This window comes from Mus musculus, chromosome 2 (genome assembly GCF_000001635.26).
Source record: "Mus musculus strain C57BL/6J chromosome 2, GRCm38.p6 C57BL/6J".
In the NCBI taxonomy this organism is placed as follows: Eukaryota; Metazoa; Chordata; class Mammalia; order Rodentia; family Muridae; genus Mus; species Mus musculus.
Window position 1 is genome coordinate 164,648,962 of NC_000068.7, and position 9,711 is coordinate 164,658,672.

At 47.6% G+C, this 9,711-nt stretch overlaps 2 protein-coding genes across 3 annotated transcripts; one reads left to right on the forward strand and one right to left on the reverse strand.

The window, feature by feature from the left end:
• Positions 1-663: 663 nt before the first annotated feature.
• Positions 664-8,382, reverse strand: Wfdc9 (WAP four-disulfide core domain 9). 2 transcript variants are annotated; one of them, NM_001160414.1, is made up of 4 exons: positions 5,922-6,005; positions 2,724-2,844; positions 1,524-1,665; positions 664-856 (listed from the first exon to the last, which is right to left on the reverse strand). In NM_001160414.1, exons 2-4 carry the CDS (start codon positions 2,800-2,802, stop codon positions 826-828), a joined length of 252 nt encoding a protein of 83 aa, NP_001153886.1. In that variant the 5' UTR covers positions 2,803-2,844; positions 5,922-6,005; the 3' UTR covers positions 664-825. The 2 variants fall into 2 exon arrangements, with proteins under 2 accessions (NP_001153886.1, XP_006500047.3); XM_006499984.4 differs by lacking the exon at positions 5,922-6,005 and adding an exon at positions 8,080-8,382 and having other exon boundaries at positions 666-856.
• Wfdc10 (WAP four-disulfide core domain 10) lies at positions 7,085-8,407 on the forward strand. Its single transcript, NM_001039501.2, has 2 exons — positions 7,085-7,237; positions 8,102-8,407. The coding sequence occupies exons 1-2, from the start codon at positions 7,147-7,149 to the stop codon at positions 8,383-8,385; spliced, it is 375 nt and encodes a 124-aa protein (NP_001034590.1). The 5' UTR covers positions 7,085-7,146; the 3' UTR covers positions 8,386-8,407.
• Positions 8,408-9,711: the final 1,304 nt, after the last annotated feature.

The following is a 9,711-nucleotide window of genomic DNA, read 5'->3' on the forward strand; positions in this document are numbered from 1 at the left end:
AACATACACACATACACACACATATTACCTTCTCCTCTGTTCCAAGGAAAAGCATAATGCTGAATGCATGGAAGATATTTTATAATAGTCTCCTCTAGGCCAAGTCACCTCCAGAGCTAATCCACAGAAGCAACACAGGCAGCAAAGCTCAGACTACGTGGCCTGAAACCTCGGGAGAAGATCACGATTGTCCAGGCAAGACAGTGAGTCACGATAGAGACTAGTCATGGTAGGAAGAGAAGCCCCTCCTGAAAACTCATGGGACCCACCCATCTCAAAGGCAGAAATATTCCCTCAAATAACCAAATACATCAGCTTCTTACTAGAAATGGTGCTTTGTTCCACCAGATCCATGATGTTAAGGATGGAGCAGCTTTCAGTGTCTGTCGAAGAGTTTGGCTTTTGGTGAACATGTAACACACTAAGCTTCTGAATATTCATCAAACCCTACATTCTGCTCCTGGGGATAGTGTTGGGCCTAGAGGCACATGCCACCATGTCTGGCAAGTCGTGTTCATAAACCCCTTTGCATTTTTGCTACAGTGATTGGTAAATGCACAGAAGACAGGTTTGAATCTGTGTCCATCCAGGGTGGGAGCAACTGCTGAGAGACTTTTGGGCTTCCTAACAAGAGAAATGAGCGTGTGAGAACCACAGAACCCCCATGCTGGTACATAATACATTTATTTGGCAAAAGCTTAGACTTCTCTGCATGAAGACATCAAGGAAAGGACAAAGAGGCCCTTAGCTGGAGCGAGTGTCCCTCCAGGGCAGCAGGCAGCCTTCTGCCCAGACCAGTCAACCCAGCAGTGGATCGCGTTGAAACTAGACTTTCATCAGTGTTTCAAAAGGTTCTCTGAAAGAGAGAAATTAGATTGTTAGACACCAGTGTCCCTGGAAGAAATCCATATCCAAACAACAGTGCCCCAAGCTTCGGAAGAGCGAGAGAAATTCTCTGTAATATCAGGAGCTGCGCTTTTCAAAATCAACTCTCTGAGCCAGCAAGAGGGCTCAGCCGATGAGAGACCTAAGTTGTATCCCAAGGACCCCGCAGATAGATAGGAGAGAGCAGCTCTTACAAGTTGCCCTCTGGCCTTCACACATATATAATGTGGCACACATGAGTGTGCATATACACTAAATAAACAAACTTTAAAACAGATTGATTTACATCTGGATACAAGGTCTTCTAGGGTCTGGCTGAGAAAAAAAGGAGCCAGTGATTGGATTCTTTGGACAAAGAAGGGACATATATATATGAGCTGGCGGGCAATGTGTGAGAAGCAAAGAAAGTGAATGATCACGATGGAAAAGATAAAAATAAAACAGTCAGTGCCTTGGTTTCTTGATTAATGGAACCTGGATTAAGAGATAGGAAGGTCCCTTGCTTTACCTGATTGTTTCAGTGGCTGGAATTTAGGTGACTGCAATTTCCTGCAACTTCTAAATGGTGGGTTGAGTAGTTTCTGGGGATCAGAACTCAGGCATGCTCACACCCGCACCTCTCACCCCAACCCACTCACTCATTGTTCAAGCAGATGTTTCCACAGTAAGTCCAGCAGCACGTGTAATTTGGACTCACGCACTTCCGCACCTTCGTGCACCTTTTCCCACAAAACCTTGTCGGAGGCTGTACCCAACACTGGTCAATCTCTTCAAGGTCATCTGGAATGGAGATAATAGAGGTTGGCAGTATCTGCATACTCACAATGTGTGGCAGACGCCCTTTCAAACTAAGCAAACCCCTCTGGACCTGAGATGCCCCACACCAGGAAGGATCTCTGTTGTCCGAGAAAATCCCTCCAGGTCTAACCAGTCTGTCCATGAGACAGCACCCTTGTATGACATACATTCCTTCTTCCCGAGTGTCACCCGGGCACTGTGGGGTTCTGGGTCCTGAAGATCGGACCTGAAGTATCTTCCCAATACACACCACCTGACCAAGTTTGTACTCATAAAAAGCTTAGATTTCAGAGCCTACAACCTCATTGACTTCTGATTCTAGACCCAACTTGCAGAATGGGAAAACTGAGCCAGAGACCATAGGAACCTCACGTCTGACTTTTCTGTTTGCTATCGATAGCCACTAAAATATGCGACCCTCTCCTCCGCCCCCGGCCCTGATCCATACCTTCATTGTCCCAAAACATTTCTGCTCAGTCTCTCCCATGCCCCCACTACCTTAGCATCGATACCTGATTTCCTAAGGGGCCCTCGTTTGTTTTCTCCATCTTTTCAGGCTCTAAGCTCTTGCAAACACAAAATGGCCGTGGATGTGTCTGATATCACCATTGTGATATTCACTGGTGTCTCACCTAGCAAAATCACAGAGACTGGAAATATGGGTGCCAAGTCCTGCTTGGCCGTGCTTAAGGGACAGCGTGACATGGTTCCTGCTCCTAGAACAGAGTCAGCAGGGCATGGCTGCCACCGGTGCAATGGTTGCTCTGACTTTTAATTTGTTTTTTTGTTTTTGTTTTTTTTTTGTAGTATGTCTATGTGTGTGTGGTGTTTGCGTGTGAGCGTAGGCATGCATGTACCACCACGGCACATGTGTAGAGGCAGGGGATAACCTGTGAGTTACTTCTCTCCACGGTGCACTCTAGAGATCAATCCCAGGTGACTGGTTTCTGACCTTCTGGAAGCTGATTTTGAAAATTCAGCTCCGGCAGATGTGCCAGGGCAGAGTGCTCCCATTTCTGTGCTATTGCTGCCATGGTTACCCTTGAGGCTTCCGAGAACGTGCAGAAACACCAGGATCCCATGGGCAGATACAGTGAGGACGATGATCCAAGGCTTCATGGTAGACTGTGCGTTCACAGGAAGACAAATCCTCACCCACTGCTGTAAGGAGCAGAAAAGAAAGGAAGGCAAACTGGGTAAGGAGAAGGACACACCAGTGAGCGTGTGGACTCCCTGTCTTTCCTGTCCCTCCCCTGACCCCCTACATGTTTATCATCCCCACCCGCCATCTTTTCCCCTCAATCTGCTTCCTGTCTCACAAGACACGCCCCTTCCTTTTTGAAATGACTTATTTTTAGAAGACATTTCTTACTCTAAGAAGAAAACAAATCCTTAGTCTATATGATTTTTAAAATACAAAGAGGAAACAGAGACATATCAATAATTCCTCTATCTGATAACCACCAACCAGTATGTGTGTATTCTTTTACATTGTTCTCATCATTTTATGAAATTGGAAAATCAGGCATCCCGATATTTCACTTAGAAACATATGTAACATGTTAAGGCTCAGTAATGTGTGTGTAGGGGGCTACAAAAGCAGAAGTAGTTTTTGGTTTTTGATTTTTTAAAAAATATACCACTACACAGTGTTTCAGTCACTTCTGCGTGTGTTCCCTGGGGATGCCACTGTGTTAGCTAAATCGACAGGTCCTTACACTCTGCCCCACCTTCTGTTTGTTTCGGTTTTTTGTTTTCTAAAGATGCCATTGTGCACTGTTAAGTTTCCACACTCTAACGCTTTGCGCTACCATTTCTTTCTTGTTCAGTTAGCATCTTGGTATCGTGCTAATGAGCATGCGCCGCTCTGGGTAATGTGTAGAAGGTAGACCTGGTTGAGCTCCTGTCCTCACCATTGGACAGAAACAGTGATCTATTATCACCCATCTCAGAGTGTTCGTCAGACACACAAGACTGTTTGAATTAATTGGATCAAAGGCAAGTGTCAGATTTCAGTGATTTCAGAATTCAGTAGCCATGTGTAAGTTAGAGCCACTTCACAGACAGCTCACAGGACACGTCCATAGTTATAAAAAACTTTTACTGACCAATGCTTATCGACCTGCGTCTACCAAAAGGTCTCTTCAGGAAAGCAAGTGTAATGCCAGAGATCGTTAAAGGTGAAGTCTCAGGGCTGAAGATGAAGGATGACCAGGGGTTAAGGGCACACATTTCTCTTTCAGAAGACCTTAGTTCAATTCCCAGCATCCATGGGAAGTGGTTCACAACCTCCTGTAACTCTGGCTCCAGGAGGTCTGACGCCCTCTTCTGGTTTGAGGGCACCTAAATTCATATGCATGAGCTCAGCCCTACACTCATATACACTTAATCAGGAAATAAAACAAAAATCTTTTGAGGAATAAAAGTAAAATTATCCCAGACCTGTATACACACACTCATGTACACACACATATACACACTCATGTACACACTCATGCACACACTCATGTACACACACATATACACACTCATGCACACACATATACACACTCATGTACACACTCATGCACACACATACACAGAAGTTATAAACAATCATGTTTGTCAGCTTCTACTCTTTGCCAGCTTATGTGTGGGCGTTTTACCTGCCTATATGTCTGATACTTGCAGAAGCCGAAAGACAGTGATCTTACTTTAACACCTTAGCCAGCCCCCTGAAAGGTTCTCTGGATCCTGGTGATGCCCAATGCCCTTCCGTTGCACACTGCTGGTATTCTTAACCATCCCAGAGAAGGGGAGCAAGGACACCCCCAACCCATATCACAAGGATGATGCTGACACAACTCCAGGCACAAATTACCTAAGCCAGCCGTAAAACTCATGCTTTACACTCCCTTGTCTACAGGTGACAGCAGACTGACAGCTCTTTTGTCCAAATTTGGAACGGAGCACAAAAGAACAAAACAAAAAACAAAACAAAAAAAAAAAACAGAGTTAGGGTTGACTTTTGTGGTAGCAGAGTTTTGGGCTCAGTTCAGGAGCTACGTGTCAGCTCACAGACTATTTCTTTGGCACTCTCTCAAGTGAAAGCACTGGGCTGTGTTGATGTAGCCGGCACCTCTGTGTGGGCTGGGGACACTGTGTGTCTTCCACAGCTTTATCTCTGATCCAGAACTCCTCGGCCACTGGGTACAGAGTCTTTCTGAATCATCCAAGCTCACCTACAGGAAGGGAGTCAAAGGCACCTGCCTCTGTTGGTAGTGATGTTTTTTGAGAAATGGTCTCACCATGTAGCCCAGGTTTGACAGCCCTCTTGCCTCAGCCTCCTGCACGTTAGAACTGCAGGATCGTCTTCGGCTTTGGGTCATGCATCCTCTTTTACTTCGCATCCTGCTCAGTGTTGGTTCTCCTTTGATGGGCCAAGTACAAGCTAACACAAACGCTCTCCAGGTTTCACAGAGGTAAAGAAACTGGATAGGGAAGGTGTTTATAAAAGCTAAATGGCCCTCTAGCAAACAAGGAAGGAAACAGAGGGATCAACCCTACAGTCGGGATCTTGCCACAGAATCGTTGCTTGGTGGATGGAGAAATGTGTTCACCAAATGCCTGAGAGAAGGACAGTAGGAGCTGGAGAGGTGACACAGGGGTAAGAGAGACTGCTGGGCAAACGTGGGACCTGAGTTCAGATTCCAGCACTCACATTTAAAAAAAACCCTAGCAGTGCCACATAGACCTGTAGCCCCAGTGTTAAAGGCAGATGGGAAAAGGGAGCATTAGCCACATAGGCAGGATGAAAAATGGCAATCTCCAAGTTCAGTGAAAGACTCTATCTCAAGGGGATGAGGTAGGGAGTGACAGAGAAGGGTACCCAATGTCCTCTTCTGTTACACACACACACACACACACACACACACAGATACACACACACAGATACACACACATACAGATACACACACACACACAGATACACACACACACACACACACACACAAAGAGGTCTAGCACTCTCAAAGAGCAGACTCCTCTCAACTTGGCCTACAGGATTACAGGTGTGTGTGTGTGTGTGTGTGTGTGTGTGTGTGTGTGTGTACACTGGTGCTCTGCACAGTATATGCTAAGACTGCACACACTTGGCCAAGGAGGACGAACCGTACAAAGACAGAGCTCGGGGTTTGGAAGCCCCAGTGTGACAGTGTGGGAACACACTGAGGGGAAACTGATGAGGAGGAAAATGGTACCTGCTGTGGTTTGTAGTCTGTTCCCCAAAGGTTCCTGTGCTGGAGCCGTGGTCCCCAGAGTAACAATAGTAAGAGGGATATAACCTTTAAGAGGTGGGGCCAAGCCGGAGATATGTAGGTCCTCTGGTATGCAGAGATGGGGGTGTGGGGCATGAAGGTGGGCATATTGGGGACTGAGAATTCAGAGGCAGTGGGTGGAGAAGGTTGAGAACGGATAGGATCAATACACATTATACACAGGTATGAGGTTGTCAGAGGATAAAGAAAAGATATTTTAAAAAGCCAGGAACAAAATTTCAGAGTCTTTACGGTGCTGCGGATGGATCTGGATGTGCAGACTGTAACCATCTCCTGGGCACTCCTCAATCCCTGCTCATCCCTTCCTTGCCTGCTGCCCACAGCCCCACCTTGCTCAGCCTTGAGCATCTTGCAGAACATCGTGAATTAGGACATACATGATGGTGTGTGTGTGACATAAGTGAAATCACTGACGGAAAGGCATCTTGGGAGACGGTTACAGGATTAAATAAAAAGGGCAGAAGATGGGTCTGAGCCAAAACGAGACTCTGTGTGGCGTGCCCGGGGAAACTGAGATAATAGCGAACCAGGATCGAGGCTGGAAAGGCGGCTCGGTGGTAATGAGCACCTGCTATTCTCGCAGAGGACGGGGGTTCAGTTCCCAACTGTGGATAATGCTAGTTCCAGGGGATCTGATGTCCTGGTGTCACGTGTGGCGAGCACGCGCGCGCGCGCACACACACACACACACAGACACACACAGAGTAAATCTTTTTAAAAATGAGTCTATTTTATGGACACTAGAGGTAAACATCAGAATTCCTCACCAACCCTAAGACTCACAGCTTCAGCTCCAGACAGCCCGGCAGGACCCTGAGAGCCTTCTGTTTCTACCAACAATCCCGGCTCTGGCTCACAGACATTTGCCTCCAGGTCAGCTTTATCTGCAAACACTTTACTCAATCTCCTGAGCCCTAAACTATATATATCGTGAGGAAATTATGTTAGCGCGAAGAGGGGGCTGAAAGAGATCTCGTTTATGAGAAAAGCCACAGAGAAAAAGGGCAAGGGGCAAGAAAAGGGGAAGAAACAGGACGGCTACTGCTCTGCCCTGATTTGGCCAGCAGAGGCAGTAGAGAGGCCCCGTCCTGCTGTGGGAAAGTCTGCCATCCAGACTAGATCTGAGCTCACCGCCTGGGTCGCAGTTATGCTGTCCAGGAATCTGCTGCTCTTCCTTGGTGTGCTGTTGCTGCTTTCCCTAGCCGACGGAGGGGTCCAGCGAAGGCAGAGATATGAAGGTAGGTGGTTGGATGAGTAGGGTTTGTGGGTAGCTGGCAAGGAGCAACTGAGAACAGACCCAGAAGGGATACGACTGCATACTCTGCTCCGCAGTACTGTCCTGACTCTGGGTGACCACGGCCCCTCAGCTATGGTTCCGGACACAGTGATAAGGTGCACAGTGAACGTGCGATTCTCACCCTTTGTTCCAAAGATTCAGAAACAAACGGTGATGGAAGGGGCCCCATGGTTGAAAATCCAGGGGGCAAACTTTCGTACTTGGGAGGGCTTAAACTCTCAGAGGTGTTCAGTGGGGAAGAGGGGTGTAGAAATGGGCATAGGTGCAGAAACCAAAACATTGATCATGAAAGAGGTAGGGATGGAGTTGCCACCTGGGGTGGGGGGTGGGGGTGGGTAAAAAGTAAATGATGAAGAGGACAGAACACTTCACTAGACAGCAAGACAGCAGAGGAAACAGAGAGGCTGGAGGCCGATTTGTTAGCCTCACGGACCCTGAGAATTCTAAGGAGCTGAAAGGGTCCGTGAACTACCTCCGGTTTCTATGAGCCGGGTAAGAATACACATTTCACAGAGATGGCGCCATTGCGGCTCTTTCTACTAGGAGAGATTGGTCGTGGGTGTAGGTATGAGGAAGAGGAAGAGGGGACCCAGACACGAATAGCTATAGGGAGGTGGTGAGATTATCACGGGGCATGAGATTTAAAACACAACTGATCAGCAGGACTGAGCACAAACAGAAAAGTTGCCTGGGAAAATGCAGGCACAGCGGGAGTGTTCAGCACACTGCTGGAACTTTAAGCTCAAGAGGGATTCTCTCCAGGCAGCCACTCTGCTCACCTACCTGACCGTCCCCCTTTTTGTAGCACCAGTTCACACTGAGATCAAGGAGTGTGAGGGGAAGCCCAAACGGTATCTGTGCAGCCGCCATTGTGAAGCCCACCAAGACTGCCAAGCAAATAACATCTGCTGCTCCGCTGCATGTGGCAATGTTTGCGTGAACCTGTTGGATAAAGACGTATGGGAGATGCCTGTCACCCCTCCCTCTGACTATGTCTACCCAGAGAGTGGGTCCCCGCCCAGCTTTGAAGGAGATATGATTCTGCCTGGAATTACCTTGTCATCTCTCACCACTGCTGTTACTAAATAAACAAGCACCTGCCTCCTTCATATACACTCTTAATAATCACTGATGCCCAGTGCGCTCCTCTCGGGCCCAGTTCCCACCCCCACCCCTTGTTGGTAATTTGTCTCTAGTTTGTCCTGTTGTCTTGTGCACCCACTCCAATTCCAGGAGGCTCCAGCACACCAAACCAGCTCTACCACAACACATATCTCCTGTACAGCATGCCACAGGGCTAAAGAGAACATTCCTTGCCTTGGGTTCACAAAAACCTTTAAGCATCATACAGGCAGAGAATTAAAAGAAAAATCTGAGGTAGAGGGTGGGAGTCCCCCGCCCCCCACCAAAAATGGCTTCCTCTCCTTAGCCCTGGTCACCCCCAGCTGCTCTTAGGGTTCTCCGGCTAAGATTTGTTTACAGTGAAAATAGTCAATCCAGGGAAGTCGAGCAATATGACTAGGCACTAGGAGAGAGTGAGAGGGTCTCATGTGATTAGGGGAGGGTATTTCCTCTGGACTCTTTTTGCTCACTTTTTCTTCACATGCCAAATTTCTTCTTGTTTATCACTGGAGGATATGGATATTCCAGTGTTGGAGCCCGAGTTGGGATCTGAGACTCCGGTGACTTCATTAACTGGATGTCCCCCCTCCAACTCCAAGCCACCCTCTTGTTGACTCTTCTTTTGATCCACAGGCATAGCAGAAAGAGAGGAAGCCAGTGGTTGGTGTTGACACCGCAGAAAATGTTTTGGCACAAGGTAGCTATATGACTTGCCCATATGCTACAGGTGGTAGACATTAATCACAAGGTGTACTAATTCCCTCCCAGTCTGGGGATTCAGCCCCCCCCCCAAATGATCCTGGATGCTAAGTTTAAGATTCAGTCATCTGTGGCTGTATTAATTAGCAGACATAAGGCAGCTAACCTAGAAAGGCTATGCTCACAAACACTGGTTGGAATTCAAGACTGGGAGGTGGCTGCACTGGTTTGTGACACTTGTCAAGATTGAAGCATTATAGCAGGAGAACTCGTCAGGAACCAGGAAAGGGAGAGAGGGAAGAGAGGGAGGGACCGAGGGTGGGAGAGAGGGGGTGGGGAGAGAGCGTGATCCACAGTCACTTTCAGGGGTAAGACCATAGAGCCCAGGAACCTCTCCCTGGAATCTAGCAATAAATGTTTCTGGAATTTTCCAATAGCACTGAGCCACATGGACCCTTGTAGGATGTGTTCGTCACTCCAGCAGTGACCACTTGGGACAAGGCGTCAAATATGACGAGAGTTTGGCTAATCAGGTCATGCCTAGAGGCAACGTCCAGTGATTTTTTTTCTGGGTCATTTAATGAAGGACACAGC

What these genes read in the sequence shown, in the direction of transcription:
- Wfdc10 (NM_001039501.2), top strand. Translation starts at nt 7,147, where the DNA reads ATGCTGTCCAGGAATCTGCTGCTCTTCCTTGGTGTGCTGTTGCTGCTT. An exon ending in GCGAAGGCAGAGATATGAAG is followed by an intron (nt 7,238 to 8,101) that starts GTAGGTGGTTGG and finishes CCCTTTTTGTAG; the next exon opens with CACCAGTTCACACTGAGATC.
- Wfdc9 (XM_006499984.4), bottom strand. Translation starts at nt 8,166, where the DNA reads ATGGCGGCTGCACAGATACCGTTTGGGCTTCCCCTCACACTCCTTGAT. An exon ending in CGTTCTCGGAAGCCTCAAGG is followed by an intron (nt 1,666 to 2,723) that starts GTAACCATGGCA and finishes TCTCCATTCCAG; the next exon opens with ATGACCTTGAAGAGATTGAC. An exon ending in AACATCTGCTTGAACAATGA is followed by an intron (nt 857 to 1,523) that starts GTGAGTGGGTTG and finishes TCTCTCTTTCAG; the next exon opens with AGAACCTTTTGAAACACTGA.